Consider the following 16,533-nt stretch of genomic DNA (forward strand, 5'->3'; position numbering starts at 1 on the left):
AAGGAAGCGGAGGGAGCTGGCAGAGCATATACCAACAGGGGAACATACACCATCAGTCAACTGAGAAGTTCCCATGGGAGAAACAGGATCAAACAGAGAGGCCTCACAGGTCAAGAATTTTCGAGCCCCGAGAGTCAGGAAGTGAATTCCCACCCAAAAGAAAGACACAGGAAGAAAGACCTGTAGCCCAGCAGGTACTTTTTAAACAAAGAAACCAATGTCTCAAACCCAACTTCATATAAACAGAGGAACCTAGGATTCTAACCCAGCCTCTAGAGTATGCTCAGAATCTAAGGAATCAAAATGTTGTACCAGCTTCAATGGGAGTTTGTCCAGAGCGGTGAACCAGGAGTCTGACTCACCAATGGGTCCCCAGTCAGTCAGGAGTGAAGACTAAGGCTCAAAAGGTGTGCACTTGGGGTTCTGGGTGAGATGCCAAAGGGGTCCAATAATCAATCTGTTCCTATCCAAGCTGTGTTACTATAAATACTAAAGAAAAACGTTATCCTGACACTTGTAAGGCAGATCTCAGGGACTGCTACAATGGGGTTTTGAAGTAGTGGGGAGAGAATGGGCCAACTCTGAATACGATAAGGAAGAGAGGAAATTTATAGTTGGGGGAGAGGGGCTGTGATGGGAAATTACTGAGTGGATAGGGTAATCTTGCTCAGCTGACCTACCAGGATTCCTACTGAAAGCAGGTCATGGTGATCAGATATCACCTGCAGGGGCTGGTGAGGCGAGAGATCAGATATTGAGAGTGGGGGATTCCAGCTAAACTGACTTGACAGAATTCTTTCTAAAACTGGGCCCTTCGGTGGACATGCCCAAGGACTGGGCCTAGTTGATTAAAGTTTTATGGTGTTGTCCTGAGTCCTGGGATGCAGTCTCTACTCCTAAAACACGGCCCTTCTGGAGTCTCAATGGAAAGACCAAAGTTGTTTTGTTTTGTTTTGTTTTGTTTTCACCTAACCCAGGACAAAGATGAATGGAGCAGGATTTTTTGCTCTTTTATTTTGTTTTATTTGCCTGTTTTTCCACTCTGCTTTAAAATTTTCAGTGCGTTTAAAAATACCAGAAAGGGACTGCCCCATATTGGTCTTCATGAATCCATGCTGAACTGTTCTCTTTTAATATCACATTTCCAATTTGCTGGTATTGGGACCAAGATTTTAACAAGGTTCCTGTTGGCACAGGGCTAGAATCGCAAACTCTTTCTCAGAGCTAAGCAGCCACTGAACTCTTTGCTCAGTTCCTTCAGGGCTCTAGCATTCTTTCCCCTTTGGGCTCCTTGCAGTCTTGCCCTGCAGCAATGTAGTTAACCGAGACTTTGAGATGAAGTCTCGCTCTGTTGCCCAGGCCGGAGTGCAATGGCGTGATCTGGGCACACTGCAACCTCTGCCTCCCAGGTTCAAGTGATCCTGTCTCCTCAGCCTCCCGAATACCTGGGATTACAGGCACACGCCACCACACTGGCTAATTTATGTATTTTCAGTAGAGATGGGGTTTCACCATGTTGGCCAGGTTGGTCTCGAACTCCTGACCTTAAGTGATCTGCCCGCCTCAGCCTCCCAAAGTGCTAGGATTACAGGCACCCGCCACCACGCCTGGCTAATTTTTGTATTTTCAGTAGAGATGGGGTTTCACCATGTTGGCCAGGTTGGTCTCGAACTCCTGACCTTAAGTGATCTGCCCACCTCAGCCTCCCAAAGTGCTGGGATTGCAGGAATGAGCCACCACGCCAGGCCTGTTCCCATAATCTTATTTATTATTATTTGTTTCTGTATTTTCTTGTGCCCATAATCAGCCCAAGTAGTATAGGATTCAGTCCATCATCTCTTATACTTTCTTAATCATCTCTCTACAATGTGTTATATTATCGCACCCTGTAAAATATCTTTACATCTTCTTTTTTTTTTTTTTTTTTTTTTTTTTGAGGCGGAGTCTGGCTCTCTTGCCTAGGCTGGAGTGCAATGGCCAGATCTCAGCTCACTGCAAGCTCCGCCTCCTGGGTTCACGCCATTCTCCTGCCTCAGCCTCCCGAGTACCTGGGACTACAGGCGCCCGCCACCTCGCCCAGCTAGTTTTTTGTATTTTTTAGTAGAGACGGGGTTTCACTGTGTTAGCCAGGATGGTCTCGATCTCCTGACCTCGTGATCCGCCCGTCTCGGCCTCCCAAAGTGCTGGGATTACAGGCTTGAGCCACCACGCCCAGCCTCTTTACATCTTCTTTTATTCTCATTTGCCATTGACAGCTTCCAAAATGAGAGCCATATCATTTCAGGTATGGGCTGCTGTAATTAATCTTTGAATTTGCCATGATTTTTCCTTAGTTTTTTTTTTTTTTTTTTTTTTTTTCCAGTTTATTCTGTCATTATGCTAAAAAGATAACACTTTTTAATATGAAATTTAAATCCCTCTGTTTTCATGGGTGACAGGATCATACCTCATTTGGTCATTCCAAATGTATTTCTGTCTGTGACTAAGAGCTTTTGATAATCTCTTATTTGTTCAAGAGTCCTAAATATACTCCATATACAATCAGCCCGCCAATTCATGGCTTCCACATCAGCAGATTCAACCAACTGCCAATAGAAAAAAAATACACAAACACACACACACAAAATACAAATAAAAATCAGTATAGTATAATAGCTGTTGGCATAGCATTTGCATTGTGTTAGGTATTATAAGTCATCTAGAGATGATTTAAAGTGTACAGGAGGAGATGTATAGGTTATATGCAAATACTACACTATTTTATATGAGGGACTTGAGCATCTTTGGATTTTAGTATCCTTAGGGGTTTCGGAACCTGTCCCCTTGGATTGGATAATGAGGGAAAACTGTAATTGGTTCTATTCATCACAGCTGGACCTTTCCTTATATGATGGATACTACATGTTCCATATATACTTGCAGAGTTAGCCAGCTATGAAGTTAGAGGGTACAGTAATCCATACAAGACCACCCTTACTTCTGACACCAGCTGTAAATTCAGGGATACCCAGGACTGCCCTTAGGGCCGATAATTTTTTTTTTTTGAGACAGTGTCTCACTCTGTCGTTCAGGCTAGAGTACAGTGGCGCGGTCTTGGCTCACTGCAACCTCCACCTCCCAGGTTCAAGCGATTCTCAGCCTCCCAAGTAGCTGGGATTATAGGCATGTGCCACCATGCCTTGCTGATTTTTGTATTTTAATAGAGACAGGGTTTTACTATGTTGGCCAGGGTGGTCTCAAATCTCTGACCTCAAGTGATCCACCTGCCTCGGCCTCCAAAAGTGCTGGGATTACAGGTGTGAGCCGCCACACCTGGCCAGGTTTGATAATTTGCTGAAAAGACCCATGGAACTCAGTGAAAGCTGTTATACTCACAGTTACAATTTGTTACAGGAAAAGATTAAAATCAGTCAAGGGAAGAAGGAAATAGGCAGAGTATGGGAAAGTGCCAAACTTGCAGCTGCTAGTTGCGCTATCGCTGTGGAGTCATGGATAGCAATCCTGGCAACACTGTGTGACGATGCATACAGAGTACTGCCAACCAGTGAAGCTCAGCACAGCCTCAGTGTCCAAAGTTTTTACTGGGGTTCCATCAAATAGGCCTGATTGCCCACGTGACTGAGCTCAGTTTCCAGTGCCTTAGGAAGCTGAGCTGATGCTTGCTGCATGACTCAAAGCCCCTACCCTAAATCACATTGTTACTGTCTGGGCAGCCAAAGACTCCCTGGCAAACAAATAAACTCCTATTAGCCATGACACTCAAAGGCCTTAAAAATTACCACCCTGAAACTGAAGTTAAAGGTTAGGCCTCTCATTTGGCAAGGTTAAATTCTTTTTTTTTTTTTTTTTTTGAGACGGAGTCTCGCTCTGTGGCCCAGGCTGGAGTGCAGTGGCGCAATCTTGGCTCACTGCAAGCTCTACTTCCCGGGTTCACGCCATTCTCCTGCCTCAGCCTCCCATGTAGCTGGGACTACAGGCGCACGCCACCGCACCCAGCTAATTTTTTGTATTTTTAGTAGAGACAGGGCTTCACCGTGTTAGCCAGGATGGTCTCAATCTCCTGACCTCGTGATCCACCCGTCTCGGCCTCCCAAAGTGCTGGCATTACAGGCGTGAGCCACCGCGCCCGGCAGCAAGGTTAAATTCTTTACCACACAATACTAATATATCACTTAACTAAAAAATCAAGTTTCATTTCCTCCATGAAATACCTTGACTACTGTGTAGACTGTGTCTATTTCTGTTTTTTATGCATTCCCATTCTACTTAACATCTGTAATATGTGAGCAGACACGTCCTCTGATATGATCTAGTAATTTGGTACCTAATTCGAAGTTGTTTTACATGAAACTTCTTTCTCCATTTGGTTCATCATTTCCCCAAAATAAGGTCCTCTCTTTTGCCTTTCCTTACTGCAGCTTGTAACAGAGGCCAGGTATTCAGTAGTTATCTTATTGACTGTCATACCATGCAAGGAAAATATCTTTCTTATCCATTTAGAAATCATTTACTACTAAGTTCTTTTTAGGTGTACCTGCCAGCATTGTATCCCCTAACTTCAGATAACAGTGTGTAAATGTATACTCAGAAGATTTTAGAGAAGATCGTCAATAAAATATTGACCTCCAAAAATGTGAGTTTTAGTTGGGAAAGCAATATTATATTATCAAATCAAGGACTTTACATAGAATGATCATGTTAAAATCCCAGGTTGTTGGAAAATATCTTGAAGTGAATGTTCCAGACCATAATTTTATTACAATTTCAGACAGACGGGATACTGAAAGGTAGAAAAACTATGTGAAAGCTTAGCCGGGAGCAGTTGCTCATGCCTAGAATCTCAGCATTTTAGGAGGCCAAGACGGTGGATCACTCGAGGTCAGGGGTTCGAGACCAGCCAGGCCAACACAGTGAAACCCCATCTCCACTAGAAATTACAAAAAATATTAGCCAGATGTGGTGGCACACACCCATAGTCCCAGCTACTCAGGAGGCCAAGGCATGAGAATCGCTTGAACCTGGGAGACTAACGTTGCAGTGAGCTGGGATTGTGCTACTGCATTCCAGCCTGGGTGACAGAGTGAGACTCTGTCTCCAAAAAAAAAAGGGTGGGGATCAGGTGCAGTGGCTCACACCTGTAATCCCAGCATTTTGGGAGGCCGAGGCAGGTGGATCACGAGGTCAGGAGTTCGAGACCAGCCTGGCCAACATAATGAAACCCTGTCTCTACTAAAAATACAAAACTTAGCCAGGTGTGGTGGCACATGCCTGTAATCCCAGCTACTCATGAGGCTGAAGCAGGAGAATCACTTGAACCAGAGAGGTGGAGGTTGCAGTGAGCTGAGACCATGCTGTTGCACTCCAGCCTGAGTGACTGAGTGAGACTTTGTCTCCAATAAAAGGAAAGACTATGTGAAAACTTTAAGACAAATTGGATAGTAGCATATACTTGGAGGTATATGCTTAGGGAGGCAATGTAACTCCAATTACCAATACAGATTAGTTTTACATGTCCTAGAACTGCGCAGAAGTGGAATTGTATGATATGTATTCTTTTTCGTAAAGCTTACACACTGCAAAATATTTGAGATTCATTCCTGTTGTCATTGTGTATCAGCATTGTTTCTTCTTATTGCTGTGGTAGTATTCGATTGTATAATACATGACACGGTTTTACCTGTTCATCTTTTGATGGATATTTGGGCTGTTCCCAGTATGGGACTATTATAAATAACAATGTAAATCATAGGTAAGATGAATCCACCTTTAAATTGCCCTCCCAAATATGGATGGTAGTAAGGCAACTATAGTTAGATATACAATAATTTTTTAAAAATGATTAAGATTAATCAGTGCTCTGCACATACATCGAAGAATCCAGCCCTTTACAACTCCAACAGGGAATTACAGAGTTAAGGTGACTGTATTGGGAGGAAAACTCAAACCTATCTTTCCCTAAAGCTGAAAAAAGTAATTTGGCAAATTGAAAGAATGAAGTTAGAATTGTTGGTCAGGAGAATTTCATTATTGACCATCTCTGGCAGAATAAATTGATGGTAACAGCAATCAGAATACTATAGTCTCCGGGCACTGTGGCTCACGCCTATAATCCCAGAACTTTTGGAAGATCACTTGAGGCCAGGAGTTCAAGTCCAGCCAGGGCAACACAGGAAGACCCCATCTGTAAAAAAAAAAAAAAAAAAAAATTAGCTGGATATGGTGGCACACATCTGTAGCCCCAGACACTTGGGAGGCTGAGGTGGGAGGATTGCTTGAGCCCAGGAGGCCAAGGCTGCAGTGAGCCAGAATCACACCACTGTATTCCAGCTTGGGGGACAGAGCGAGACCCTTTCTCAAAAAAAAAAAAAATGAATTTAAATACATACATATATATATGTAAAATATGTATACACAACAGTGATTATATTCGTGTTGGAATTATATTTTGTCTGTTGGTGTATTTGATAATTCCTCATGGGAATATGTTTTCCAGATTCTCTGCTTTCAAGAGAAAATAAATTGCAGTTATATGGACATCTAGGGCCTAGACTATAGACTAATGTTTCTGTAAACACTAGGAAATGAGCTGAGAAAGTTCATTTACCATTCATGGGCTCAATGCAAGTGAAGAAGAAAGAATTGGAAGCACTTATAACACTTAGTCATGAGGGGATAAATAATGTATAGCTTTTTGTCTCTTCCTAAATAATTTTCTGTCGCATTGCCTATTGTTCAGCACCCTTGGTAGGCTCACTTCAGCAGCTCTGAATCTTCTATTCCAAGGAGAATACCTCTTTCATCATTCTTTCTCTTCTGCTCACTTATCCTTTTTTTTTGTTCTTCTTTTTTTTTTCTTTTTGACACAGACTTTCGCTCTTGTTGCCCAGGCTGGAGTGCAATGGCACGATCTCAGCTCACCGCAACCTCTGCCTCCCGGGTTCAAGCAATTCTCCTGCCTCAGCCTCCCGAGTAGCTGGGATTACAGGCGTGCGCCACCATGCCCAGCTAATTTTGAATTTTTAGTAGAGACAGGGTTTCTCCATGTTGGCCAGGCTGGTCTCAAACTCCTGACCTCAGGTGATCCACCCACCTTGGCCTCCCGAAGTGTTGAGATTACAGGCATGAGCCACTGAGCCTGGCCATCCTTGTGTTTCTTATACCTTCTCAGTGCAGCTTATATTTATTTATTTATTTATTTATTTTAATTTTTTTTTTTTTGAGACGAAGTCTCGCTCTGTCGCCCAGGCTGGAGTGCAGTGGCACAATCTCCACTCACTGCAAGCTCCGCCTTCCAGGTTTACGCCATTCTCCTGCCTCAGCCTCCCGAGTAGCTGGGACTAGAGGCGCCCGCCACCGCGCCCGGCTAATTTTTTGTACTTTTTAGTAGAGACGGGGTTTCACAGGGTTAGCCAGGATGGTCCGATCTCCTGACCTAGTGATCCGCCCGTCTCGGCCTCCCAAAATGCTGGGATTACAGGCTTGAGCCACCGCGCCCGGCGCAGCTTATATTTATAACATGCCAAAGATATGAGTGTTTTTTACTTATGCCAGTTTTTCTTCATTTTAACAGAGTAGCAAGATTTGTATTTGTGTTTATACATTTTCGCTACCAAGAGGTAATTTACTCTGCCCATTTTGTAGATCAGAGTAGTGAGATAGTCTCACCATAGTTTGTCTGGATGTATACCCAATCCATAGCATTTATGTGAAGACTCACAGTGTTAATTGTATTCTTTTCTAGAAGAAGATGGGAAAACTGAAGATGTCTTAGTGAAGTTCAAAGAATACCAAGACAGGCATTCTAGATCCCTCATATTCATCAATCACAAAAAACTAATTAAGGAGAGAAGTAATATTTATGGTAAAGCACTTACTCTAGGCAAGAACCGTATTTCAAAAACCATACTATGTGAATATAAACCTGATGGAAAAGTTTTGAAAAATATTTCAGAACTAGTCATTAGAAATATAAGCCCCATAAAAGAGAAGTTTGGGGACAGTACTGGATGGGAGAAATCACTCCTCAGTACGAAGCATGAGAAAATTCATCCTGCAGTGAATCTCCAGAAACAAACAGAAAGAGTTCTCAGTGGTAAACAGGAACTTATTCAGCATCAGAAGGTTCAAGCTCCAGAGCCACCGTTTGACCATAATGAATGTGAAAAATCCTTCCTGATGAAAGGAATGCTATTTACACATACTAGAGCTCACAGAGGAGAAAGAACCTTTGACTACAATAAAGATGGAATTGCCTTCATAGAAAAGTCAAGCCTCAGTGTCCATCCAAGTAATCTTATGGAAAAGAAGCCCTCTGCCTACAACAAATATGGGAAATTCCTCTGCAGAAAGTCTGTCTTTATTATGCCTCAGAGACCACAAACAGAAGAGAAACCCTTTCACTGTCCTTACTGTGGGAATAACTTTAGAAGGAAATCATACCTCATTGAACATCAGCGAATTCACACCGGTGAAAAACCTTATGTTTGCAATCAATGTGGAAAGGCCTTCCGTCAGAAGACAGCCCTCACCCTTCATGAGAAAACACATATAGAGGGGAAACCCTTTATTTGTATCGATTGTGGGAAGTCCTTCCGCCAGAAGGCCACCCTCACTAGACATCACAAAACACATACGGGGGAGAAAGCCTATGAATGTCCTCAGTGTGGAAGTGCCTTTAGGAAGAAGTCATACCTCATTGATCACCAGAGAACTCACACAGGAGAGAAACCATATCAGTGTAATGAGTGTGGGAAGGCATTTATCCAGAAGACAACCCTCACTGTGCATCAGAGAACTCACACAGGAGAGAAACCCTATATTTGCAATGAATGTGGGAAGTCCTTCTGCCAAAAGACAACCCTCACTCTCCACCAGAGAATTCACACAGGGGAGAAACCCTATATTTGTAATGAATGTGGGAAGTCCTTCCGCCAGAAGGCAATCCTCACTGTTCATCACAGAATACACACAGGAGAGAAATCCAATGGGTGTCCTCAGTGTGGGAAAGCCTTTAGTAGGAAATCAAACCTCATTCGCCATCAGAAAACTCACACAGGAGAGAAACCATATGAATGTAAACAGTGTGGGAAGTTCTTCAGTTGTAAGTCAAACCTCATTGTCCATCAGAAAACTCACAAGGTAGAAACCATGGGAATTCAGTAAGTAATGCGGCTTTTTTTTGTAAAAAAATGTTAAGTCATAGTAAACCCTGTAGATGATGTTGCTTGCAAGCATAATAATATCCAACAGTTTAAGGTACTATACCACATGGTAACCTACTATTTGCCAGCCTGTAAAACACACAACACACACACACACACACACACACACACACACACAAATATTATTAGACAAATTACATGACAAAAATCATTAAAAAGTCCAAATTTTTTTCTTACTAGCTTCAGCAGACAAAAACTTCCTCTGTCAAGGTGTTATAAACATTTTAAATCACATTTTCCATTTCAATACATATCCTTTTGTTAATCAGTAATAACTAGTTGGCCAACTGACTGCGGTCCATGGACTACACAGTGAGTAGAGAGGTTCTTTGAAAGAAGGAGGTATAAACTGTATTTCTCATTGCAAATCCAAAATAAAAATTAGTTGTTACCTCCTCACAGTTGACCACGATTCTGACTTTTAACATTACAAATTAGTTTTTACATATTATAAACCTTTCTATAAATTGGATTATCATGCATTCTTTCATGTACGGCTTATTACATTCATCATGTCCCTGAGTCTAATCATTAGTGCATGTGGCAGAAGTTTATTTATTTTTATCCAGTATAGAATTCTATTATATGATTATATCACAATTTATCCATTCTCCTGTTGATGAACTTTTACATTGTTTACAGCTTAGGGTCATAATAAATCATGCTTCTGAGAGCATACTTGTCTTGGTGTACATACATGTATTTCTCTTGTGTATATACTTAGGAATGGAATCGCTGGGTCTTAGTGCATATGTGTATTCAGTCAGATACTGGCAGACGATTCAGAACTTTCACCACGTGAGATAATTGACACTGAAGGGAAACAGCTATAAATTTTATCAATATGGTGCTGGTTCAAACCAGAGAATTCTTGCTACAGGGAAACTTGATCAGTGTTATTGTGAAAACTGGGAATGTGAATGAACGTAATATATGTAGAAGGACGTTTAGCCACAGCCCAAATCTTGCAGGCAAATGTCATAAATGTGAGATTACTGTTAGCCACAGTTAATGCCTTATTTGAAAGCAAAAAGTCTACTAGAGAAGGAGAGGCATCCAGCATTTCCCTTTTTCACCATCAGAGAATTCCAACTAGAGAAAAGTCCTGTGAGTGTGTTGAAGTTGGAGCATGGGGAGGAATATAGTCTTTACCTGCGGTCTGTATCTTACTGGTCAAGTACAAATGATGAATATGGAAAAGCTTATAGCCATCGTTCATATATTACGCTACACCAGGGAATTCACATAGGATGAGAACTTTTCAAATGAAATGATTGTAAGAATGACTTTAACTGTTGCTCATTTCTTTTACACCATCAAAGAATTAATACTAAAGAAAGGAAGATTAAAAGGAAACAAATGGTGCTTGGGACTTTGTTTTTTTTTTTTTTTTTTTTTTTTTTTGAGAGAGTCTCTTTCTGTCACCCAGGCTGGAGTGCAGTGGCATGATCTCAGCTCACTGCAGCCTCTGCCTCCCAGGTGCCAGTGATTCTCCTGCCTCAGCCTCCTGGGTAGCTGAGATTATAGGCAAGCACCACACGCATGGCTAATTTTTGTATTTTTAGTAGAGACAGGGTTTCATCATGTTGGCCAGGCTGATCTTGAACTCCTGACCTCAGGTGATCTGCCCGCCTCGGCCTCCCAAAGTGCTAGGATTACAGGGACTTTTAACTCTGGGGAGAGCTCTCTTCCATGACAGAAGTCTAGCCATACTGAGACTATAATGCTAGGAAGTCTATGTGTAGGCACCCAGGTCAACAGCCACAGCTGAGCTCCCAGCCATCAGCTAGCATCAGCTGCCAACCACGTAAGTGAAGCCTCTTGAACATCCAGTCAAACCTTCAGATGACTGTGGACCCTGCTGATACCCAACTGGTACCACAAATGAGACCTCAAGCAAGAACTGCCCAGCTGAGGGCTTCCCACATTCCCGGCCAACAAAATGGTCAGGCTTTTAAACTAAAAACAGTTTTATTTTTTATTTAATAAAAAAGTTTTTATTTAACTTGATTGTTTTATTAAAAGGGAAAAGTAATTTTTTAGTATCTATTAACATATAATAAAAATAAAGGTATAAGGCTGGGCTTGGTGGCTCATGCCTGTAACCCCAGCACTTTTGAAGGTGTTAGGAGGATCACTTGAGCCCAGGAGTTTGAGACCAGCCTGGGAAACATGCCAAAACCCCATCTCTACAAAAAATTAGCCAGGCATGGTGGCACATTCCTGTAGTCCCAGCTACTGGGGAGGCTGAGTGGGGGGATCACTTGAGCCCGGGAGGCAGTGGTTGCAGTGAGCCAGGATAGTGCTACTGCACTCCAGCCTGGGTGACAGAGTGAGGCCCTATCTCAAAAATAAATAAATAAATAAATAAATAAATAAATAAATAAAGGTATAAATATTTGGATTCTGCAGTCAATGAGCAAAGATATGGTGGTTACTAATAGGTGATTTTGGCATGAAAAAAAACTGACCATAAAATACAGTTGAAGATTTGGCTGCATTTTTGGCTTGTAATTACATACCTTAATAACAACTCAATTGAGGGGTCCATATATGTTCTTTCTCATTTTCTGGCAGTAAATCATATTCATCATATACGTCCCAATTTTGCACACACAAAAAATGAAAATAGCCCCCAAAGAAAGGCTGTGGATAATGTGATCCATCCTCAAAAGACCCTGTGCTGTCATTTCTCAACAAAGGCGCAGAGAGAAATCAAGGTATGGAATCTAATGAATGTCTGTGAAGGAGGTACTTTTGAATGCTTTAAAGAAAGTCTAAATGAAGTTGTGTTTTCTTTCTTTCTTTCTTTTTTTTTTTTTTTGAGACAGGGTTTCACTTTTGTTTCCCAGACTGGCGTGCAATGGTGCAATTTCGGCCCATTGCAACCTCTGCCTCAAGCGATTCTTCTGCTTCAGTCTCCCAAGTAGCTGGAATTACAGGCGCCCACCACCACGCCCAGCTAATAGAGAGGTTTCATCATGTTGGCCAGGCTGGTCTCCAAAGCCTGACCTCAGGTGATCCCCCCGCCTCGGCCTCCCAAAGTGCTGAGATTACAGGTGTGAGCCACTGTGCCCGGCTAAAGTTGTGTTTTCTAAAGCTATTTACATATAAGCTGCTGCTCCTTAGGAAAATTTGGTCCTGTGGTTTATATTTTGGCATGAAACAACATGGGACTATATTCCAGAACCCTGCTTGAAGATTTCTTTTGAAGAAGTCAGAAATTTTCTTTGCCTTTTTTTTTTTTTTTTGAGACAGGTTCTCAGTCTGTCACCTAGGCTGGAGTACAGTGGTGCCATTATAGCTCACTGCAGACTTGAATTCCTGGACTCAAGCAATTCTCCTGCCTCAGCCTCTCAAGTAGCTAAGACTATAGGCATACACCATCCCACTCAGTTAACGTTTTTATTTTTTATACATATGGGGTCTCGCTGTGTTGCCCAGGCTGGTATCAAACTCCTGGCCTCAAGCAATCCTCCCTCTTCAGCCTCCTAAAGTGCTGGGGTTACAGGTGTGAGCCACTTCACTCACTTTAGAGATTTTCACTTTATGAATTGATAAATACAGCATTGCCTCACTTAATAGGGATACATTCTGAGAAATACATCATTAGGCACTGTCATGATTTTGCAAGCATCACAGAGTGCTGATACAAACCGATATGGTACAGCCTTCTAAACACCTAGGCTATATGGTAGAGCCTATTGCTTCTAGGCTACAAATCTGTACTGCATGTTACTGTGCTGAATACTATAGGCAATTGTAACACAATGGTAATTATTTGTATATTTAAACCTATCTAAACACAGAAAAGGTACAGTAAAAATATGGTACTATAATTGTTTTTTCTTTTTTTTGAGACAGAGTCTCACTCTGTCGCCCAGGCTGGTGTGTAATGGTGCGATCTCGGCTCACTGCAACCTCCGCCTCCCTGGTTCAAGTGATTCTCCTGCCTCAGCCTCCCGAGTGGCTGGGAGTACAGGTGCAAGCCACCAAGCCTGGCTAATTTTTGTATTTTTAGTAGAGATGGGGTTTCACCATGTTGGCCAGGATGGTCTCAATCTCCTGACCTCGTGATCCACCCGCCTTGGCCTTCCAAAGTGCTGGGATTACAGGCGTGAGCCACCACACCTGGCCGGTACTATAATCTTATGAGACCACCATTGTATATGCAGTCTATCATGAACCAAAATTTCATGTGCCGCGTGAGTATTTTTCATCTAAGTTATCTATTGCTCAATGAAGTTTGGGCAGCTCTAAGGAGCAAACATGTTTATAGAATCTAAGTCAACTTGGCCTAAATATATATGACAAAATAGGAGTGATTTTGCAAATTCATATTTTGTAGACCTAACTGCAAGGTCATAAGACATATGCAAAATGATTTCATCAGTTCAGAGGACTAACAAGACTCCACAGAGCACACCCAGGAAATGTTTTTGGTTAGAAGCAAAGGATGTGGCTCAGCAAAAGAAAGGGAAGGTAAGCACTGGGGCTCAGAATCATCTAGCTGCACGCTTCTCAGTGGTTTTATTCATGTACAGACTGCACACTGTCTCTGAACTGAACCACTAAGATCTGTATGAAACTTGATTTGGGGAGAGCTGATGGCAGGACGTCTCAACATGGGTTTTTTTGTTGTCATTGTTTTGTTTTTTTGAGACAGAGTCTTGCTCTGTCGCCCAGGCTGGAGTGCAGTGGTGCGATCTCAGCGCACAGCAACCTCTGCCTCCCAGGTTCAAGCAATTCTCCTGCCACAGCCTCCCAGGTAGCTGGGATTATAGGCATGTGCCATCACGACCAGCTAGTTTTTGTGTTTTTAGTGGAGATGGGGTTTCTCCATGTTGGCCAGGCTGATCTCGAACTCATGACCTCAGGTAATCCACCCAACTCAGCCTCCCAAAGTGCTGGGATTACAGGCGTGAGCCATCGTGCCCAGCCACTGCATAGGTTTTTTATTCCTCTCTGTTCACTGGTTACATAGTCATGCCAGGCTATCTAACTGGTTATGTGAGTTAAAAAAAGTTAAAAAGCTATCATTAACAAATTGGCTGTGGGAGTCTCCCAGGGAATATAAGACTTTAACGGCCAGGCGCGGTGGCTCACGCCTGTAATCCCAGCACTTTGGGAGGCCGAGGCGTGCAGATCACAAGGTCAGGAGATCGAGACCATCCTGGCTAACACGGTGAAACCCCGTCTCTACTAAAAATGCAAAAAATTAGCCAGACGTGGCGGCGGACACCTCTAGTCCCAGCTACTCGGGAGGCTGAGGCAGGAGAATGGCATGAACCCAGGAGGCGGAGCTTGCAGTGAGCCGAGGTCACGCCACTGTACTCCAGCCTGGGCAACTGAGCGAGACTCCATCTCAAAAAAAAAAAAAAAAAAAAAAAAAAAGGACTTTAACCAGTACCTCATGTAGCTCACCGGCTTTATCCCAACCAAGAGTCAGAGCCAGACATCCAGGCATCATGGAGATAATGTTAGAGCTTTGCAGTCTGACTGTAAATCAGCTCCATCCTACAAACATGGTTCCTATAACTGTTGCGTATTTCCTGATAATGTATGTGAACAAGCATATCTCCTCACCCTCTGTGTCCCCAGTATCAGATAGTGCACAGTACATCTCAAATGTGATCATTTCTTGCCAGCTAATGCTTTAATTTCTCCACTCAGTTTCTGGTCTAGCAGTAGAACCAGGCTTGCCATGCCCTACTTCACAAGTAAAATGCAACAGCAAAAGCACAGGCTCCAACACTAGTCTTCAACATTCACCTGGGATGTTCTACTATTTGAGATATTCATCAGTTTATAATTGGGCTTTTCAAAACCCTAGATATGTGACAATACCAAGTGCTGACAAGAATGTGGAACAACTGAAACTCTTTTTCCTTTTTTTCTTTTTTTGAGATGGAGTCTCGCTCTGTCTCCATCTCGGCTCACTGCAAGCTCCGCCTCCAGGTTCACGCCATTCTTCTGCCTCAGCTTCCCAAGTAGCTGGGACTACAGGCACCCGCCACCATGCCTGGCTAATTTTTTGTATTTTTTAGTAGAGACGGGGTTTCACTGTGTTAGCCAGGATGGTCTCAATCTCCTGACCTCGTGATCCGCCCACCTTGGGATTACAGGCATGAACCACCACGCCCAGCCGGAACTCTTTCTTTTTTAACCTTTATTTTAGATTCAGGAGTACAGATACGGATTTGTTACTGGAACTCTCATACATTACTAATAGGAAAGGCAAAATGGTAAAGCTGCTCTGGAAAACAATATGCCAGTCTCAAAAAGTTACACATCCAATATGACCCAGCAATCCCACTTATAAGTATTTATCCTGGAGAAATGAAAAATTATGTGCACACAGAAACCTGTACATGAGTGTTTGTGAGTATCATTTATAATTTAAAAAAATTAAAAACTAGAGACAAGCAAATGTTCTTCAGTGTGTAAATGGATACACTGTGGTACATTCACAGGATGGAATTCTACTCAACAATAACAATAATGAGCTACTGAAACATGCAACGATATAGATGAACGTCGAATACATTATGCTAAGGGAAAGAACCCAGTCCCAAAAAGTTACATACTGTATGATTCCATTTATATGACATGTTGGAAAAGGTGAAAATATAACAACAGAAAACAGATCAAAGGTTGCTGAGTGTCTGGGGTGGGGTGGGGTCTGAATACACAGGGGGTGCACGAGGGAATTCTTTGAGGTATTGGAATTGTTTTGTATCCTGCTTGTGGTCATAGATAACAAAAATCTGTGCATGTGTAAAAAATAGAAGCATAAAAAAGTTAATTGTACTGTCTGTAACTTTTTAAAATAAAAATCCCTAGCTCTGCTTCATTAGCAGCAGTACCTCCTGATTTGTGTCTCCAAAGATATCTTTGACTGGCTTCTGAATTATATATCCAGTAGTAGTCAGTCTACACACACACAGGCCTTGCTACATGGTCTCATCATTGTTCCGCAGGTCAACTCACAACACAAGGAACACACTGCACTTAGCCCATATTTTAAACTCCATCCAGATGATCAGCCCCCCACTGGAGTGGCAGGCTTTATATCTAGGGGTGGCACACCTATGGAAGATGGAACTCAGGGTGTGTGTTCTGTTGGGCGTCTCCAACACATCTAACAATGGCTGACAAACCAGTCAATACATAGTCATCTGGGCATATGCAATCATTGGGAATAATACTAAATGGGGCCAATTCTGCTATCCCTTGGTTCTCAGCAGTATTCTTTTTTTTTGTTTTCGAGACGGAGTCTCACTCTGTCACCCAGGCTGGAGTGCAGTGGCCA

The 16,533-nt window shown here is 42.5% G+C and overlaps 1 protein-coding gene across 16 annotated transcripts in view; it reads left to right on the top strand.

Annotated features, from left to right (window-relative positions):
- Window positions 1-16,533, top strand: part of ZNF382 (zinc finger protein 382) — a 93,214-nt gene that overhangs the window by 35,598 nt on the left and 41,083 nt on the right. For 11 of the 16 annotated variants that reach the window (XM_050769028.1, XM_050769037.1, XM_050769027.1 and 8 more), the window contains 2 exons: window positions 7,742-9,158; window positions 11,799-16,094. In XM_050769028.1, the coding sequence (XP_050624985.1) occupies window positions 7,742-9,158; window positions 11,799-11,847 (1,466 nt within the window). In that variant the 3' untranslated portion in view covers window positions 11,848-16,094. Of the gene's footprint in view, window positions 1-7,741; window positions 16,095-16,533 lie in introns of those variants that run through there. The other 5 variants (XM_050769032.1, XM_050769039.1, XR_007721482.1 and 2 more) reach the window with 4 other exon arrangements.

This window comes from Macaca thibetana, chromosome 19 (genome assembly GCF_024542745.1).
Source record: "Macaca thibetana thibetana isolate TM-01 chromosome 19, ASM2454274v1, whole genome shotgun sequence".
Taxonomy (NCBI): Eukaryota; Metazoa; Chordata; class Mammalia; order Primates; family Cercopithecidae; genus Macaca; species Macaca thibetana.